Source organism: Rhipicephalus microplus, chromosome 2 (genome assembly GCF_043290135.1).
Source record: "Rhipicephalus microplus isolate Deutch F79 chromosome 2, USDA_Rmic, whole genome shotgun sequence".
NCBI classification, from domain to species: domain Eukaryota; kingdom Metazoa; phylum Arthropoda; class Arachnida; order Ixodida; family Ixodidae; genus Rhipicephalus; species Rhipicephalus microplus.
Genome location: NC_134701.1, coordinates 111,898,807 through 111,919,843, shown reverse-complemented (window position 1 = coordinate 111,919,843; position 21,037 = coordinate 111,898,807). Strand labels below are relative to the sequence as shown.

General features: G+C 48.5%; 1 protein-coding gene across 1 annotated transcript in view; it reads left to right on the top strand.

Moving 5' to 3' along the window:
• Positions 1 to 7,563: 7,563 nt before the first annotated feature.
• The window catches only part of LOC119169777 (beta-scruin-like), a 55,168-nt gene continuing 41,694 nt past the window's right edge, over positions 7,564 to 21,037 (top strand). Inside the window, exons 1-4 of the mRNA XM_075883894.1 lie at positions 7,564 to 7,715; positions 16,154 to 16,278; positions 16,965 to 17,081; positions 17,607 to 17,793. Coding sequence (XP_075740009.1) covers positions 7,630 to 7,715; positions 16,154 to 16,278; positions 16,965 to 17,081; positions 17,607 to 17,793 — 515 coding nt within the window. The 5' untranslated portion in view covers positions 7,564 to 7,629. The remainder of the gene's footprint in view (positions 7,716 to 16,153; positions 16,279 to 16,964; positions 17,082 to 17,606; positions 17,794 to 21,037) is intronic.

Below are 21,037 nucleotides of genomic sequence, written 5' to 3'. Positions count from 1 at the left end.
CCGTCGACAGCGCGCCTACTCGCGGCGCCAGCTCCTCCTCCTCCGTGTTCGGGGAACAATGTGTTGTCGGGACCAGCTCCGGGGATTAGACCGGCCGCATGCTACGTCTGCTCGCTTGGTGGCCCCCGTTTCCTCTTTCTTGTAGAAGAACGCGGGGGTGCCTCCTTCTCTCCCTCGTCGAGGGGAGCTCTCGTCACTCGCACGGAGGGGAAATAAACAGTCTTGCCCTGCAACTCCAAACCGGCTTCACGTCTCCTTTCTCGCTGCCTCCGGCAGCCGACATTCCCGGCCGCTACAAAATTGGGGACCCGAACGCTTCAACGAACACGCCGCGATGAGCTCCGACGACAACGCTGCTGCCTCCACGCCTGCGGTCATCGCCACAGAACTGAAGCTACCAAATTTTTGGCCGAAAAATCCAAGAGTTTGGTTCAGCCAAGTGGAGGCCCGTTTTCAACTCCGGCACATCACCTCGCAGTCGACAAAATACCTTCACGTCGTCGCAGCCCTGCCCCCCGAAATCGCCGACGCTATCGACGACATTTTGGTTTCACCCCCCGCGCAAGAAGAATATGACACCCTCAAAAAGACGGTGCTGGACCGCCTCGAGGCGCCTGAAGAAAGCAGACTGCAGCAGCTCTTGTGTCGCGAAGAGCTGGGCGACCAACGACCTTCCCAACTGCTGCACCGTATGCGGCAACTACTCGGTGTGCACGCGCGTCAGGACGGCCAGCTCCCACTTCTTCGTGAACTTTTCCTGCAACGGCTCCCCCAGTCGATGCGCGTGGTTCTCGCGGGTTCAAATGAGACGTCCCTTGATCGACTCGCGCAACTTGCCGATCGCATCACGGAATACTCAACTCCAACCTTTGCGCCCATAGCTGCTGCAAGAACACATGAGCAACCAGATCGACTGTCGCGCCTTGAGGAGAAACTGCAACACCTTACCGAGACCATGCAGAAACTTGTGCTATCTGGCGCTCCCCAACAGGACGAGCAACGACGCAACCGATCCCCTTCAAGACACCCAAGCTCTTCCCAGAGAAGCCATGCACGAGATACACAGGACGGAGTTTGCTGGTACCACCGTCGTTTCGGCATGGGTGCTAGCCGCTGCACTCAACCTTGCTCGTTTCCGGGAAACGCTCCGGCCAGTCGTTAACGGCGGCTTACGACATCGGCCCTCCACCCAGCCGCCTGTTTTTCGTAGTCGACCGCGTAAGCAACTCGTGCCTGCTAGTCGACACGGGAGCCGAAATCTCTATTGTCCCGGCAACCCCCGAGGATCGCCGACGTAGCAAGAACACATCGTCGCTGCAGGCAGTGAACAACACTGCCATCGCTACGTACGGCTTCCGTTCGCTGACAATAGACGTCGGACTCAGGCGCCTGTTTCGCTGGGTCTTCGTGGTGGCGGATGTTAATTTCGCCATACTCGGAGCAGATTTTCTCAGCCACTTCAACCTGGATGTGAGCGTACGTGACCGTTGCCTCAAGGATAACAACACATCTCTCAAAGTACGTGGTTTGGAGTCAAACATCTGCTCATCTGGCATCTGCGCCTTCCAGCCAGTATCAGCCTACCACCACGTCCTGGCCGAATTCCCCTCGCTCACCAAGCCCCGCAACACGGAACAGCCGGTGAAACATAACGTGACTCACCACATCGTCACCACCGGGCCGCCAGTCACCGCCCGGCCACGACGGCTGTCCAGCAAAAGGCTTCAAGCTGCACGCAGGGAGTTCGAGCATATGCTGCAGCTGGGAATTGTTCGCCCTTCGTCTAGCAACCATTCATCGCCGCTACACATGGTGCCTAAGGACGACGATTGGCGCCCGTGTGGTGATTACAGAGCCTTGAACGCATCGACAACGCCGGACCAGTATCCTCTGCCACACATTCACGATTTCAGCGCGCGGCTGGCAGGTACGAAAATATACAGCAAGATCGACCTTGTAGCGGCACACCACCAAATCCCCGTCGAACCGCAGGACATACCAAAAACAGCCATAACAACTCCGTTCGGCCTGTTTGAGTTTGTCCGCATGCCCTACGGCTTGAAAAATGCCGCACAGACCTTTCAAAGGTTCATGGATGAGGTCACCCGGGGTCTTCCTTTCATCTTTGTCTACCTGGATGACATTTTGGTGGCCAGCAGAACGCCTGCGGAGCACGAAGAGCACCTCCGCCAGCTCTTTCAGCGTTTGGATGAGCACGGTCTGGTGTTGAAACCTCAAAAGTGCGTGTTTGGAGTAGAGGCGCTCAACTTCCTCGGCCACCACATCACTGCTGAAGGCATTATGCCATTGGAATCGAGGGTGGAATCCGTCGAGAAGTTTCCAGCTCCAACATCTTTTCGCAAGCTGAGGGAGTTCCTCGGGCTCTTAAACTTCCACCGGCGCTTCATTCCGTCTTGTGCTCGAGTGCTCCAGCCATTGACCGACCTGCTGCGCCGAGACGACCAAAAGGCACCAGAATTTTGTTGGTCTGACGAACACCAGAACGCTTTCCAGAAAGCTAAGGACGAGCTAGCCGCGGCTACCCTCCTCATTCATCCACGGCCTGAAGCTCCTACACGCCTCATGGTGGACGCTTCCTCCACATCGGTCGGAGCAGTGCTGCAGCAACAGGAGGGCGCCCAGTGGAAGCCACTGGGCTTCTTTTCGAAACGTCTGAAGCCGGCAGAAGCACGGTACAGCACTTTTGGAAGGGAGATGCTCGCAATATATTGTTCCATTAAGCATTTCCGCTACTTCCTCGAAGGCCGTGAGTTCTACATCTTGACAGACCACAAGCCCCTCACCTACGTATTCAAAAACAACAGTTCCTCCTACTCAGAACGAGAGATCCGTCAGCTCTCATTCATCTCCGAGTTTTCTACAGACATCCGCCACGTTCCCGGGGTCGAAAACGAAGCAGCTGACGCCTTGTCTCGCGTCAATGCTTCCAGCACAGAAGTCCTGGACTTCGAAGCTATGGCCGCAGCTCAGCGGGACGACCCCGAGTTGACAAGACTGAAGGGAGGGGGATCTTCACTCGTGCTCTCGGAGGTTGCACTTCCCTACGTCCAGAGCACGATAACCTGCGATACCTCCCAGGCAGCACCACGACCTTTTGTCCCACTGAACTTTCGCCGAGTGGTATTCAACACTTTCCACTCCATCAGCCACCCAGGTGTCCGTGCCACCCAGCGGCTGATAACGCAACGCTTCGTTTGGCCCGGAGTCAACGCGGACGTGCGACGATGGGCTCGGACATGTGAAACGTGTCAGCAAGTGAAAGTGACTCGCCACAATCGGGCTGCACTACAGGAATTTCGGACTCCTGAGTCGCGGTTTGACCACGTTCACCTTGACCTCGTCGGACCACTACCGCCCTGCCAAGGATTTAGGTACCTGCTCACATGCATCGACAGGTACAGCCGGTGGCCCGAAGCTATACCAATTGCGGACATATCAGCTGAGACCGTCGCGCAGGCCTTCATTCAAACATGGGTGTCCCGCTTTGGCTGCCCCGCCCGCATAACAACTGACCGGGGACGGCAATTCCAGAGCAACCTCTTTTCCGCACTTTCAACGCTCCTCGGCACGAAGCTGCAGCATACAACCGCCTACCACCCCGCCAGCAACGGAATGGTTGAGCGCTTCCACCGGCAACTCAAAGCCGCACTGGCAGCGAAACTCGACCGCCAGCACTGGGTGCAGAAGCTCCCGCTCGTTCTTCTTGGCCTACGCTCAACGGTGAAGGAAGACCTCGGCTTCAGCGCAGCGGAAATGGTCTACGGCTCAACAGTGCGCCTCCCGGGAGAATTCTTCTCCGACCACACACCTTCCGCCCCAACAGCCTCCGATCACATCGAGAAGCTGCGCGCATGGCTCGCGCAACTCAGGCCAACAGCACCTCGCATCGCCCGCAACAGGAAAGTTTTCACTTTTCCTGACATGGACTCTGCTACCCATGTGTTCGTGCGACACGACGCAACGAAGCCGCCCCTTACTCCGCCGTACGATGGCCCATTCAAAGTTTTGGGACGTACTAACAAAACCATCGCAATTGACGTGCGGGGGAAACGAGAAGTCGTCGCCGTTGACCGCGCCAAGCCTGCTCATATTGAAGTTTCCATTCAAGCAGCCTCTCACGTACGATTTCAGTGCTAACCATTGGACTGTGACCTTCCACTATTCAGCCAGTAACTGCTGTCCTTCTTTAAAAGCTCCGCAATCTAGGGGGGGAGCCTTTGTAGCGGAAGCTGCTAAGCACCACCGCATTCTTTTCTATCCCGTCTGCAGCCGGCCGTCGACAGCGCGCCTACTCGCGGCGCCAGCTCCTCCTCCTCCGTGTTCGGGGAACAATGTGTTGTCGGGACCGGCTCCGGGGATTAGACCGGCCGCATGCTACGTCTGCTCGCTTGGTGGCCCCCGTTTCCTCTTTCTTGTAGAAGAACGCGGGGGTGCCTCCTTCTCTCCCTCGTCGAGGGGAGCTCTCGTCACTCGCACGGAGGGGAAATAAACAGTCTTGCCCTGCAACTCCAAACCGGCTTCACGTCTCCTTTCTCGCTGCCTCCGGCAGCCGACATTCCCGGCCGCTACACCTTCTTACCCCCATCCCTCGTGAGCTACTGTTGAGTTGTCGCACCCTGATGCAGACAATTGTGGGGCTCCCTTTTCTTTTCCCTCTTATAGCCACATCTCTTAGCTTGGTCATAGCATGTCCTATCCTAACTAGCTAAGTATACCATCCAGCCAAAAAAATCACGGCATATCCACGGAGTAAATGATGATGATTGGGGCAAAGCTTCGGAGGGTTTTATTGGTAAATCGTGAACCGTCCATCGATCTGTCTGTCCATCCGTCCGTGCTCCCCTACTGAGTCAGTCATCGATCTAGGCAGTCACGTACCACGAGCTAGAAGAAACAGGCCCATGGCATTAGGGCCTTCACCCCTATAGCTATATAGCCGGCCGCACGTGCTCGGGTGCTAGCGGGCGATGATGACAAAGACGATGCGCACCGACCGAGTGACGCACTAGAATGTACAGGCCGAGCAACTCACTAGAATGTACATGATTAACACGTGGCTTCGGATGTAGTTGTGGTCGCGATGTTGAAAGACGCTCAGTCGTGCAATTATATACAAATTCCAAATCCAGACGGAGGCGGTGTGTTCTATTCAGTCGCACGCAATTGGCCCATTCGAGCCGTGACGAATTATGTCACGTCCTATGTGACGTAGGCCGAGGTGTCACGTGACTGTTTTTCTCTGGTTTTCGGAGGAAGGCGAAGGAACGGTCGGAGAGACCATCCGAAAGGAACCGGATGGATTGAAATGGCTGCAAGGGGGCCTGGATTGGATTGAAATGTAAAAGCTTCGCGATTTTTCAGCATCCGGGCACTTAGACAACATGGCGTTTCCCACTGCCACGGTTCTTCGTCTCGTCTGTGCGGCAGCTGTTGCCGAGTCGAGACGACGACGTGAGGTAAAAGATGCATTTGAAGAGTTCAGCGAAGAAGAATTCCGGCAATGTTTTCGTCTGTCTAAACGAACAGTGCGTAGCATCTGCGATGAACTTGACCCTATATTTGGATGCAATAGAACCAGTGGCCTTTCCACGGAGACGAAGGTCTTTTGCGCGCTGTGATTTTTCGCCACCGGTAGCTTCCAGAGGAGCATTGGTTGCGAGGAACTCATCGGCATGTCTCAGCCGGCGGTGGGCACCACCTTTAGTGCAGATTATCCACCCAGTTCCACCACTAACAATGACATCCGCGCTCCGGCCAGCAATGCGGCAAGCAAGAACCGCCGTAGCAGGTGATGCGGTTCAAAACAACACTCCTGAATCATCTGCGCATGCGTGAGCTGCGCAGATGATTGCATCACGTGGTTGCAACGCTGGCCGCATCACGATGCCACGCACTTTGAGATTTCCCTAAGTGTGAAACAGCCTGTACGTTCGGCCGGTCCTTGAATGTAATGTGTATTTTACGCTTGGGCTCTGGCTTATAAGCCTCGCGCTCTTGTTCTCGGCAAGCCTTGCGATTGTGTTTAGGTGATCCTGAGTTTGTAGAAAATGAAGCGTCGTATCTTGAAGCTAGACTCCCATCACTTGAGTCACGTTTCATATTGTTGGCAGTACAATCATATTTAAAGCTTTATGAATTCCCAGTGAAGCGTTTTAAAACAGTTTCTTTTTTATCTCCCAGCTCAGAATAAGCCTACTTTCTTAGAAGACTGCTGGCTGAGATTTCACACGACTCAAGTTCTACATATACGGAGCTTTCCAGACGAATGAAGTGTCCGTATCAGTGACGTATTTTCAACCAGTGATAGCTACAGCTATATCAAATTAAAGTTTCGCGAAAGTTTTCGAAAACAAGCAAAACTAATGTTGCAATAGTTAAACTTTATTCGGAGTGATTATCTAGTTTATTCACCAAAAAAAGAAAGTCATTGCGAGAGATGTTTTGCAAAATAAAGAAAAATTTGGACTTGGGATCTTTGCTATTTCTTTGAGTAGCTGATTTTCTCTACGGCTTCCACAATTTGTTTCCATTTTTGTAGCAGCATATTTTGGCGAAAAATTCAACTCTTCGCCAATAAACAGCATCGACTAGTTCGGCCGTACTGTCAACTGATTTGCTGCCGGTGAGTTTTTATCAAGCTGCAAATGAGAACTCACAAGTTCTGAGTACTTTCAAATCACTAGTTCAACCACATATACATTTGCTTATATTTGTTTGGGTTCTTAGACATAAGGGACTCTTTCACAATGTGAAGGCAGATGCGTTAGCCAAGTCAATATTTATAGGCCTGACTATTCGCGTATCACCAGCATTTAAATTCGTTATGGGGGCTTGATTTAGGAACTAAATGGTATTAAAAGAGTTTTTTTACCGTCCACAATGAACACAATTGATTTTCAGCACTTAAATCATCGTTGGAACAGTATAATATGCCGCACGCGTGCAGGTAAATTCGCAATCACTCCTCATCTCAATTTTTATTTACGCAGAGCTGGTTTGGCTACTTCCCCTAGTTTTTTTTTTAATTTTGTGGAGTTGTTGAGACTATAGTTCATTATCATATATTTTGTAAAAGATATGCTGCATTGCGCAAACCTATATTAGGTGCCGCCTTCTGTCTCATAAGACTGGAGCTAAACACTCTAAATGCACTTTGTTTTGGTGCTTTGTCCGTAAAAATCAGTGACGCGAAAGTTGCTGATGCATCGCAAGTGTTTAATAAAAGTTCAGATAGAATCAGAGCGTAGAAAAAATTTTTACACATAAATTGCTTGTTCTCAAAACGCTTTATTTAATCAATAAAGAATTGTTGTTGCTGAAATTACTGTTTTCCTAACCTATATATATAAGCATCTTTGTCAATTTGCAATATTTATTTTTCCCCTTTATCACTTCCATTTTTTTGAAAGCTGTAAGCTATCAAAATAAAGGTATTTTGTTAGAACTAAATGGTTCTTGAAAAATCCCCCAGCGTGGGTGTGTGCCACGATTATCAAGCCCTTCTATTCGGCAAGCGCCATCGGCTGAGGCAAGAAATGAAAAGAAGAAGTGCGTCAGCGGTGAGCGTGCAGGGCTGGCCTCCGTTCCTTCTGGTAGCCTGTTGCCATAATGTTAGGCTGGGGCAAGAGGTCAACCCCCTCGGCTCCGGACGTGAGTGTCACTGGGACGTCCACGCCTTCAAAAAAGGATGGCAGGTGAGTGTACACATTTATTCTTCGGCCATAATAAGAAGGGGTTGATACTTCCGCTTGCTTTTCTCTGCGATCACTTTACAACTAGCGCGAACGCTTTGAGTAAAGCTTTAAGCATTCAAAGCGGCACCTTGAGGCAGGGGGACCCTCTTTAACGTCGGGTAAATCCCATATCTGGACGCCACCACCAGTGAACCGATCGCATGATACAGGCCACAGCCGACGTGTCACACACATAGGCTTGCAAAGAAATTTCAGCCTACTCATATTCACTAAAGGCATTCGTTTTGCTCTGGGAACTCAATTGATATCACTCATCAACATAATATTCAGTTCGACAGACTTAGGCTCAGACTCGCGGATTAACCTGAATCTCAGTGAGCATGAGGAAATCGACGCATGAGTTCGTTAGCGTAAAGCTATCTTTTTCACCCTTGGTGCCAATGCTCCTTACCGCCAGTATATTAATTCGCGTATATTCAGTGGACCACAATATGGCTCCATTTCTTACACCTTCAAGTACGTGTTTTCAGTCGTTTCAATTCAGTAAGGACATTTTAATCAAATACGTGACTCGCATGACATATCTTTATGAAGACCTTGCCCTGACAGAGTTCGCAGCAGTATACGTCATGCCCCAATCCCTTTAACCCGTGCCACAGATCAACAAAAATGAGGCAGTGCTCTGTTGAGATATCTGTGAAATGTATTGAGTACAAACTGTAGGGGTCAACTTGTCAGCAAGTGAATTGAACATATCGTTGGCGAAACAGCACAAAAGACCGGGACAGTAAAGGCAGTGCGATGTGTGATTCTACCTGTTTCTTTACTGTCTTGGACTATCATGTTGTTTCTCTTAATATACAAAACACAAACCAACAAAACGCCTATAATAACTCATGTGTAGATAGAAATCACTTTATACGATGATAACGTGCGGACCTGGATTCGGCATGGTGATAAGCCCGTCCGAGACCTAGAATGATTTCCCGTTGCAATATGACTCTCACATTCAGAATTCGTTGATGTCAGCGTGAACCTCGACGCTGATTTCTTTACAGTGAGTAGCAGCACACACATCTGGAACTGGATTGATACTCAAAGTTAATGTGAGGCACTACCTATGAACCTGCGAATAACATTTTCTGTAAGCGTATGTTTGAACGTTTACGTCGTTATACGTGTCCAAGCCTCATTTTATACAGTAAGCTTCAGTGAAAAAGCTCAAGCAGTTTCACGTGGCTTTTTTCAAAGCCGCGCTGCGCATGATCGAGGAGAACTGACGTCACACTGCGCATAGCTGGCACGCCGGAAAATGACTCGAAGCTCGTGGAGTGTTGTACCTCTAGTAGGCGGGTGCTTGGCTCAGTCGCTAGTCCATCCGTCGATCCGTCTACGTTCACGTCCATTCATAGCTCAAGCTACGTGTATTCTTGCATAACCGTGCCAAGACACTGCTATATCTATTTTTACCTGACTTTAATGTGTCGGAATACCAGTAACTTGGGCATGTTCATGAAGGAAAAGCGCTAAAGCTAACGAATACTAAAAAATAAGAAGGCACAAAGGGCTACTGTCAACAAAAATTGTTATTTGCAGTTCCACTTCGTCGATGATTTCCCTTTGCCAAGTTTTATACGCTTGCTGATGTACTTTAATTTTTTGAAGGTATTAATATAGGCTACGTATAGGTCATCCAAAATATTTTTGTTTTCGGCAAAAACCTCGAAGTAAAGGGACTACTACGCCTATTCTCAGTATGAAACGCGGGCTGTAAAAGAATATTTCATTGAGAAACAGGCCCTACAAAACACCAACTGTAAGTTTTGCCAACCACCTGGGACCGCCAGTTTGCAATGACATCTGTGAATGCATGCTTAGCAAGGGGAGGTGTTGTGGTCGTCTTTTATAGTTTCAGCTGTTGCAAACACTTTAGTTTTAAAGCCAAGCACAAAAAAGGCAAATATATATTCGATTTAACGAACCACTGACCACACAACAATATCGTTCCCCGGAATGCACACTGCACAAATTGATCCTTCTGACTTCATACACGGCTTGCGAGTGCGCCATGATGTTGCCCGACTTCGAAGCCCCTCGTCTGTCAAGAAAAATATTCAGTTATAAATTACGCGCTTTACCGAATGCACTAAACATTCGCCAGAATATTTATGAATGCACAAGGATTCCATCACAGAAAGCAGATTATGAAAGTGATGGGGTATCATGGGTCTTTAATTGCTCTTTGTATATATATATATATATATATATATATATATATATATATATATATATATATATATATATATATATATATATTGCGAAGAAGAAAGAGCATCGTTGGCAAGCAACATCGCCACCGCTTGGGTACTGGGTGCTGGGCTTCGCTCGCTCGGCTCGTGCTGATCATCGCCGGCATCTGCTTGACCGTTGCTCTTGCACGATCGTGTTTCTTCGTAGGACCACTGTCGCAACAGTCGTCAATAAACCCTTTTTCAATTGGTGGAGGGTGCTGACATTCCCCGTCGCCTGAACCTGGGTGCTGCCATTCGCCGTCGCCTGAACCTGGAGCTGCGCAACCGAACGCTACCTCCCATCATGGCTACCAACAACGCGCAATTTGGCTCTTCCACTCCATCTCCCAGCAACCCCGGCGTTCTTCGTTTGCGAGAGCCCAAGGTCTTTAGCGGAGCTGATGAGACCGACGTGGAAGACTGGTTCGCTAACTACGAACTGGTGAGCGCAAACAACAAGCGGGATGACGCGGACAAAATGACTAACGTCGTCTTTTACCTCACTGACGTGGCCGAAATGTGGTATAACAACCACAAAAACGACATCACAACATGGTCCATCTTTAAAACCTTGTTTGCTGACGTTTTTGGCCGACCCGCAGTCCGCAAGTCCAGAGCCGAACAACGCTTGCGGACTCGCGCACAAAAGCCAACGGAATCTTTCACCAGCTACATCGAAGACATTATTGGTCTTTGCAACCGTGTGAACACCACCATGCCCGAGTCGGAGAAGATTCAACACATCCTCAAAGGGATAAATGACGGTGCATATCAGCTGCTCCTGGCCCGTGATCCTGCCACCGTTGCGGAACTTGTCACTTTGTGTCAAAGTTTCGACGAGTTGAGCAAGCAGCGCGCCCTGACTCGGCCATTTTCCTCACACGCCGACTCGCTCTCCAGTCTCACTTCTGTTCCCGACCACTCACCAACCATGCAAGAGATTAAAGACTTTGTGCGTGAAGACGTAGCTCGGCAACTGTCGTTAATTCCCTTCACGCAGCAGCTGCCGTCCTCTCGTCTGCCCTCACCACTCCGCGACGTTATTGCCGAAGAGGTAGCTCAGGCTGTTCCCGTCGCTGCCCACCAGCAGCCTGTGGCCATGCCTGTTGCCCATGCGCCGGCTATGCAGCCCGTGGCCGCGCCTCTTACGTATGCCCAGATGGTACGTAGCAGACCCCGCCAGCGGCATTTGCCACCCATGTCTTCAGTCGCTCCCCACTCCGCCCCTTTTTCGACACCTTGGGCCGCACCACGAGTCAGCAATTCCTGGCGCACTCCTGACAATCGACCGATCTGCTACGCCTGCGGTACTCCAGGACACGTGGCACGATATTGTCGCCGTCGCTTCCAACCACTCCACGACGCTACTCGGCCGTTACCGTATGACCCACAGCCCATGCACATACCTGCTCCCTATCCCTCACCGCAGTATGGATACACTAACTTTCCTGAGTCTCGGTAACACCAGCCTCAAACTCACTCTCCCCGCTCCCCATGTCCTCGCAGGCGATCACTGTCCCCAATGCGTCCTAGACCCGCTTCCTCCAACCGGGAAAACTGAACGCCGCAGTTCCAGAGGCAAGAACTGCGCCGTCGTCGAAATGCTCAAGTCCTCGCACTTCACCAGCTAACGTCGTCGCTATATCTGTCGATGGTGTTTCTACCTTTGCCCTCGTCGACACAGGTGCTGCCATTTCTGTTATAGCCGCCCAGCTCTACCGCTCCCTACGCAAAGTGACCACGCCGCTCTCTGGACTATCGCTTCGTACAGCTAGCGCACAACATGTTTGACCTCTTGGCACCTGTACGGCCCGCATATTCATCCAAGGCTCTATGTACGTTGTCGAGTTCATCGTCCTTTCGGTGTGCTCGCATGACGTTATCCTGGGTGGGACTTTCTGTCAAATCATCATGCCATCATCGACTGCGCACGCGCTGAAGTTCAATTTTCGCACCTGTGTGACAAACCTTTGCACGAAACCCTTGAGCGGTCGCCAAAACTTGTCGTGCGTGAGGACACTGAAATTCCGCCAGCCTCTCTTGCCGTTGTCCCGGTTTGCTGCGATGACTATAACGATGCTACAGTAATGTTTACACCTTCCGACATTTTCATGAGCCGCAGAGCCGTTTCCTTGCCTTTCGCTACACTCGACGTCACTGCGGGCCGAAGCAATATTTTCGTCCACAACCCCCTTTCTGCACCGCTTACGCTACTTGCCGGCGAATGTCTCGGTCGAGTGGAGTACCTCGATTCCTCTTTATTCCTTGACATGCCAGACGAATCGTGCAGTAGCGCCTCGACCGAACTTCATGCCCTTTCCCCACTGGAATGCTCATCGAGTGACACCTTCTCGAGTTCCATCGCCGACACCTTAAGTGCCCATGAACGCGCCGAGCTTCTTATTCTGCTCCAGCACTTTGCGAATTCATTCGACGTTTCTCAGCCGCAATTGGGTCAGACTTCCACAGTGCACCACTACATTGACACCGGTTCGCACCAGTCATTGCGTCAAAGACCGTACCGTGTCTCTGCTGCAGAACGTCACGTCATCAACAACCAGGTCGAAGAGATGCTACGCCGTCGCGTTATTCGACCATCGCACAGTCCTTGGGCATCTCCTGTCGTTCTAGTTCGAAAGAAAGATGGATCGATTCGATTTTGCGTCGACTACCGGCGATTAAACAAGGTGACGCGGAAAGACGTCTATCCATCACCGCGCATAGACGACGCCCTTGACAGCCTCCAAGGAGCCGAATTCTTCTGCTCCTTAGACTTACGATCTGGATATTGGCAGGTTCTTATGGCAGAAGCTGATCGCCAGAAAACTGCGTTCATTACACCAGATGGCCTGTACGAATTTAACGTAATGCCATTTGGTCTTTGTAATGCTCCTGCCACGTTTGAACGGCTCATGGACAACACACTGCGTGGACTGAAGTGGTCTGTGTGTCTATGCTACTACGACGACATTGTCGTTTTCTCTCTCAATTTTCCTACGCATCTGCTTCGGCTCCAACTGGTTCTGACGTGTTTAACCAACGCTGGGCTCCAACTGAACCTCAAAAAGTGCCGCTTCGCCGCGCGAGAGCTGTCCATCTTAGGGCACATCGTCTCCAAGCATGGTGTTCGACCCGACCCTGCAAAACTGCGAGCAGTCGCTGAGTTTCCGAAACCTACTACACTGAAAGAATTACGCAGTTTTGTCGGACTATGCTCGTACTTCCGGCGCTTCGTGCGAAATTTTGCATCGATCATGTCACCACTGACCAACCTCCTACGCGGTGATGCAGACCTTTCATCCTGGACTTCTGACTGCGACGTCGCGTTTGCCACGCTCCGTAGTCTGCTAACATCTCCTCCCATTCTTCGGCATTTTGACCCAACAACTGCAACGGAAGTTCACACAGACGCTAGTGGGGTTGGTCTAGGCGCCGTCCTCGCCCAACGCAAGCCGGGCTACTCCGAATACGTCATCGCTTATGCGAGTCGCACACTTACTAAAGCTGAGGCCAATTACAGCGTCACTGAAAAAGAGTGCTTGGCGCTAGTGTGGGCGCTTCGCAAGTTCCGCCCTTATTTGTACGGTCGCCCATTCGACCTGGTAACGGACCACCATGCACTTTGTTGGCTCGCCACATTGAAAGACCCTTCTGGCCGCCTAGCTCGGTGGGCACTGCAAATCCAGGAGTACGACATTCGTGTCATCTATCGCAGCGGACGCAAACATTCTGACGCCGACGCCCTGTCGCGTTTGCCTCTACCTCCCGACTCGGCCTGCGGAACCACTGGTACCAACTCCATCGCATCTCTCGACCTCGACTCCTTTACCAGTGAACAACACAAGGACCCGTGGATCGCTTCCCTTTTTAACTGTCTTTCTGGATCATCAACCACTGCGGTACCACGATCTCTCCGACGTCAAGCTGCTCATTTCGCCATTCGTGATCGGCTGCTACACCGACGCAACTACGCCCCCGAAGGTCGTAAGTGGCTCTTGGTTGTCCCGCGCAGCTTGCGATCACAAATGTGCGCCTCCTTTCACGACGATCCCCAATGTGGTCATGCCGGAGTTTTCAAAACTTACGAACGCATTCGCCATCGCTTCTACTGGCGCGAAATGTATATTTTCGTTCCAAAATTCGTTATGGGCTGTCCTGACTGTCAACGTCACAAATCACCGCCTTTCCACTCGTCCGGTGCGCTTCAACTGCTTCCGTGCCCTGCCAAACCTTTCGATCGGATCGGAATTGATCTCTATGGCCCTCTACCGTCAACATCAGATGAAAATCGGTGGATTATGGTCGCTGTGGACCATTTAACACGCTACGCTGAGACCGCCACCCTTCCAAGTGCCACTGCGCGGGACGTAGCATCCTTCATCCTTCATCGCTTCATATTACGACATGGTGCACCTCGAGAACTACTAAGCGACCGACGTCGAGCCTTCCTATCAGAAGTCGTCACGTCTCTGCTTTCTGAATGCCATGTTGTTCATCGCAAGACCACGGCATACCACCCGCAGACTAACGGGCTCACGGAAAGGTTTAACCGCACCCTTGGCGATATGCTCGCCATGTATGTGACATCCGATCATACTAACTGGGATCGCATTCTTCCATTCATTACGTTCGCATATAACACCGCGGCACAGTCTACCACTGGATTTTCACCTTTCTTTCTTCTTTATGGACGCGAACCATCCGACACATTCGATACTCTCCTTCCATACCGTCCTGACGCATCCGAATGCCCATCTGTGTCCGAAGCTGCCCGAAATGCGGAAGAGTGCCGTGAACTCACACGCACCTTTACGTCTCGAGAACAACAGCGCCAGAAAGAAAACAACGTCGACTCTTCACAAAGCCCCAGCTATTCCTCGGGATCACTTGTATGGCTGGCTGTTCCTTACCAAACCCCCGGCATTTCCTCAAAACTCGTTCCAAAGTACGAGGGCCCATACCGCGTTTTGGAGCAAACCTCGCCGGTGAATTTTCTCATCGAGCCACTTTCCCCATCTGACGACATGCGCCGGCGTGGACGTGACATCGTCCACGTCGCCCGCCTTAAGCCATATTATAGCCCTCTGCCTCCAGACTCTTAGGTCGCCAGGATGGCTCTTTTTCGGCGGGGGCAAATTGTGAAGAAGAAAGAGCATCGTTGGCAAGCGACATCGCCACCGCTTGGGTACTGGGTGCTGGGCTTCGCTCGCTCGGCTCGTGCTGATCATCGCCGGCATCTGCTTGACCGTTGCTCTTGCACGATCGTGTTTCTTCGTAGGACCACCGTCGCAACAGTCGTCAATAAACCCTTTTTCAATATATATATATATATATATATATATATATATATATATATATATATATATATATATATATATATATATATATATATATATTGGGTCAGCCTCCGCTGATGTAGATATTAGTCTTAGTTTATGTATTTGTTTGTTGAGGCGGGGGCGGCTTTTCTTTTTGCACTTAAAAACTGGCTGGGGGTAAAAGTTGCGCCATTAAGTTATTAGAAATGGGTTCGGCGACGAGGCTTCACCCCCCCTTGACACCCTACGTACCCCTATGGCGAAAGCCGCACTACTTGAGAAAGACTTAGAAGCTGACACCACCATAACAGCTTCTGAATTTAAGGCATGGAGGCGTGTGGTTTATATTCAGGTAGCAAAGCTCTTGGAAGATCCATTGCCTCAACTTTTTGCTGCTCTTTCCTTGGAATGAACTAACAATAGTATGGACGCACAGTCAAATAAAAATAACTTTTTTATGACAACGCTGCCAATGTCAGTTTCTAATGGCTGGCACTTTAAGGGCGATTAGCAACATTCATATAGACCTAGCGAACTATATAAAATGGGAGCTAACAGCCTGTAAACAAGAAACATTTTGAGGACGCTTGCGGTGTTAGTAGTGTGAAATCACAAGCCGATGACTCAAACGGCACTAAAATATATGCTCTCTATGCTGTGTTCATCGCCCATCATATTTTTTTTTCTTTGAATGTTATGTGGTTATTGCAGAACATGCCACCAGTATATGTGTACCTGAATACTACTGTCTGTGACATAGGTGTGGCATAACCGTTCTGCATCACACCTCACTGCCAATAAGCACTGTACTCACCAAGCATATTCGCAGGAATGCCAGAGAGGAGGAGGAGGTGCAGGAGGTATCGCTGGTGGGAAAAGTGCAGAACTCAGATTCGGCTGTCGTGGTCGTCCTTGGAGGCACCGACCTCCAGGAACCAGGGAAGACCTCCGCTGGTACAGGGCTATTTTTGATTTCAGGAAATGACGTCCTTGTCCTTGTACCTATTTCCTTGCTTCACTCGCCTTCACTAACGAAAAAAAATATGGAGCACAGAAATTTACAACTTCGACTAGTTAGAAGCATGAGTGAGTGGTTTTAACTACCTGGTGAAACTTTATGCTCGTTTTTGATATAGAACTCTCCTGTCTGAGTGTTAGGAGTAAAGTACAATATTCAAAGTCAAGTTTCACTACCGGCTGCTGCTTCAGGCATAACTAATTCTGCTGATGTCTCCTACATTAGGCTTCTTTTTTTCAAAATATAGCAGCACACCTCACATTTTCATTGCTTCTTCGCTTTGGTCGGCTTTTTAGGCCCCACGCACTGCAATCCGTTTTCAGGTGGCACAAAGCATATTTTTTTTTAATTTCATTCTTTGTTTATTCAGACAAAAAATGATTGCCTAGGTTGAAGGGACGAAATAAATATTACCTCTGTCTGACCAAAGTTCCTCCACCCATACATTTGCTCAGGTGAAGTGGAACAAAAGATGCAAATTTCATTCAGCTTTTGAATGAGGAGACACGAAATTCAAATTCAAAAAGTACAACAGATGTCGACACATACGTTTTAAGACGACTGACAATCTGTTTATTCTAGGTGTGTCAATGGTTTTAAAAATTTTCTTGCTACGATGCAGGCAAGTCGAACTACGTGTTCAAGCCACAGCTGAACCAATGGCTTGCCATTCAACCGCTGCCCGAGCCACGAAGTTATCACGCCGTTGTTTACTACGCAGGCTGCATCTACGTTTTTGGTAACTCAGCCTAGTAATTTGTTGATGGGTAATAAAATGTATAGAAAGATATATGCAGGGTATATACTGCAGCATTTCATTTTCTATCAATATACACTTTAGCCTGCGTGGGTTTTTATGGGACCCCAATGTTTTTATGCGTGCCTTCGCTAAACTGCCCATACCGAGGAGTGCAGGTGGCGAGTTTCTCGTCTAGACCATTATGCGGAACAAAAACAGTTAGACAGTATCTGTAGTGAAAACACCGCGCAGAATAAGCGCACACTTGCATAAAAAAAAGAAAATTACTCATGCATTTTTTCCAGAGCTTTGTGCTTTTGTGCGCCTACTTGGTCTGTGCTGTGTAAGCGAATTACAGTTCAGTGTTCCGCTAAACTATACTTGAGCTAATTGTCATTCAGTCACTACATTCAGCATAACCCCACGCCTAGTTACCATACCCATTCAATAAACTGTACCTTAGCAAAGCGGTCCTATCCCATTACAACGATTCCCAGTCTGACACATGCCTACTTTCATCTACAGGTGGTTACAGCGGCGCAGTCGCCAGCAAAGGAGGACAAGGCCGAGCTCAGCGCTCCGTGTTCAAATTCCACGTTCGCGAGCAGCGATGGGACCGCGCGGCGGATATGCTGCATGCCAGGGCTTGTCACGGAGCCGCCGTTGTGCACGAGAAGATCATGGTCGTCGGCGGCAAGGACGACAAGGAAGAGTAAGTGGACGGCTGCTGTAGACGCATTGCTACCAAGAGAGACCTCCATGCGACATTGAGACTTTTTTCTTAACAGCATACTAAGGAGTCTCACATTTGCTTTTATAAAACTAAAAACAGAGAGGAGAGTTTACGGATAGGTGTGTAATAAATACGTGTCATAGAATGCAGTACGTACGAGTGTACTAAACTACATCTAACAAACTAACTGTCACTTGCGGAGTATCTCATTGGTCAATACTAGGACCGCTATTGTTTTTAATGTATATCACTGATATAACCAAGATACTAGGTTCTCATGACATGATCATGTATGCTGATGATGCAAATATATTTTTTACAGCAAAATCCCTTGTACAAGCAGAGGCCATGGTAAACGGGTACTTAGGTAACCTGCAATCATGGCTAAAATTGAACATGTTATCTTTAAATTTATCGAATACCAGCTATATTATTTTAGACTGATTAATACTGCAGATTTCTTCAAGTTCAACATAGAGTTTGGACACGTAAAAATACATGAGGTTGAGTTTATAAAATTTCTCGTTGTCTGGATCCACCTGAACCTTTCCTGGAACACGCATGTCTCAAAATTAGCGTCTGAAATAAGCAAAAGTGTTGGCTGTCTCTACAACGTGACTAGTCTTGTACCTGTATGGTTGAGACTACAGATGTATTATGTGCTTGTATATTCTTAACTGACCTAATATATTCTGGTCTGGGGAACTAATACGACTACTAACTATCAGAAACTACAAGTACTTCAAAAGAGAGCTTTGCGGTGCATTGTTGGTTAGTGCGGCAGTCCCCATGATCTTCCCACTTCGCCAATGTTTTGTCATTATGCTTTGAATAAAACGAATAAAGTCAATTTTTTTCGTCTTTTGCAGCATATTAAAGTCAATAATTTACATACTCAAAGCAATACTTTGAATAGTGATGCATACCATCTTTGAAAACAAAGCCTGCGGGTCCCTAAGACGCGTACTTACTATGGAAAACAAAAATAATTTACCAGGTGACTGTGCCTATGAATGTAATGCCTACAAATGTTAATTTTGCTGTTTCAATGAAAATATTTAAAAAGGAATCAAAGAAATATTTACTCCACTCTGGTGTGTGTTAGCTATAACATTTTCACTGCTATATGCTTAAGAACAGTTTATTTTGTTGTACTTGCGAGCGTATCTGATTTATCTATTTATTATGTCATGAAGTTATATTGTTTTGTTAACTCTCGCCAGACTGTGCAATGGAGCAGAGGCCTTTGTCAGGCACCCCAGCCTTTAGCACCGGCTTCCTCCTTTGTATGAAAGGAAAATAAACTTCACTCTCACATTCACACATAGTCATACGTATGTGAAAGGCGCCATTGCATGGTGCGTTTGTTTGAAGGATTCAGTGGGGAAATTGCGTCAGACGGTTTCAGGGTGTCGGGTCGCCATGTCAAATCGTGCAGCGTCAGGTGGCATGACATCACATTAAGTGGCCTTCACCAATCAAAACGTTCGGTGAGCTTTTACATTTATCGTTGCTCATCTGCTCTCTGAAAATTAGTGAATTATTCAAGGCGTGGAAAGCTGAGTGCTTATTACCCACATTTTTCTTGCTTTCGCAAATAATTAGATGTAATGAAACTCACTTTCTCTTTATAAGAGAGGAGAGGATAAAGGTAGTTTATACATCACGCTACATTGGGATTGTGGCATTCCCGTTTTTTGTTCCAGCTTGAGAGAACAAATTACAATTATTCATTGCTGTCAGTGCTCCAGCGTACCGCCAGTGATGACCACCTATTGTTAGGCACATAAATCTGTATCAAAGTGCACTGCACTTGTTGCACTTCTCTAGATGACTGATAAAAAGCGCTGTTCCCAGTGCCTCTCAAAACCGCAGGTCTTACGTCTACCGAGTGCTTTTCAGCACCCTGATGGGCACTCACAAAGCGTAACATTCTTCTGTTACAAGAAAAGCTGTTTTTATAATATCACAAGGTCCGATTTCGACACCGTAGTTGTCTGCCATGACCGCCGGTGTCCCTAGCGCTCTCCTGTGAAGTTAGTATGAAAACTAAACTCCGAAAAAAATTGCAAGGCGTGCGCGGAACGCACAACAGTCGCAGCGAAAGATGAAAGAGGGTTCTTCCAGAACCTTTTATAAACACTATATGGGTAACTGGTGTAATCACACCTGCAGGGTACCCACTACACCACAAATATCATTTTTGTGTAGTGAGCTGGCATTCACTATGTTATTCTCTGTCATTCTTCGGAGGAGCTTGGTATCGACTGCACACTTGAAGTAAATTTTGTGCAAGTTTTTTACGCAGTGGCTCACGACAATGAGGATTTAAGCCTGCAGGGAGTATGCGCCACAGTTATTAGGTCATCCCGATTGGGTAATCCAGTAATTAAGCAATTCCCATTGCGTGACACCTGGTTGCTCATTTGCTCTTATAAAACGCTTTATTACTTATATTTATGAATTTCCTTTTCGGCGTTAAAGCAGCCCAAGGCATTTTTTCGATGTAGGCTCAAGCTTCAGCGTGGCTATGGCGTAGAATACTGGGCTAGCCCGCAGGGGATACAGGTTCGAATGCCGCAGCGTCCTTGGCGTTTGTATTTACTAAGTGTTTTTTATCCTATTTCGTGCGATAGTGGTTGTGGACACAGGTGGTTGCGGTGGACAACTACGGCACTGCACTCGACCCCTGTTGTGATGTCATAACAGATGTCGCTGTAAAAAACGCCAGCCCTATGCAGAATGCCCAGCACAACACAGCCAAAGCTAAAAGAGAGTCATTTTTAGATACTTTTCAAGCACTGTTTCGGTAACTACCACAAACACAAATGAAGTGTACTTTATCATCATCCTCATCATCATCATCATCATCATCATCATCGCCTGACTGCGTCAACTGTAGGGCAAAAGCCTCTCCCATAATACTTCAATTAACCCGGTATTGGGCTTCCTGTTTCCACTTGATACGTGCAAACATTTCAATCTCCTCAAGTCACCTAACTTTATTCCCCTTTAGTGTGTCACTGCGCCATAAATCAACATAATTTTTCTGTGGTAGGGAGATAGTCATTAGGCCATCCTTTTCAATCTTCGCATAGGCGCAGTACCCGCTACTTATTTGCAAGGAATTTCATTCAATTTTTAAATGCTAAACCCGCTGACAATAAATAATTACGTGTGAAGCTTTTCTAACATATATTCGCGTTCGTATACCCACTAGCAC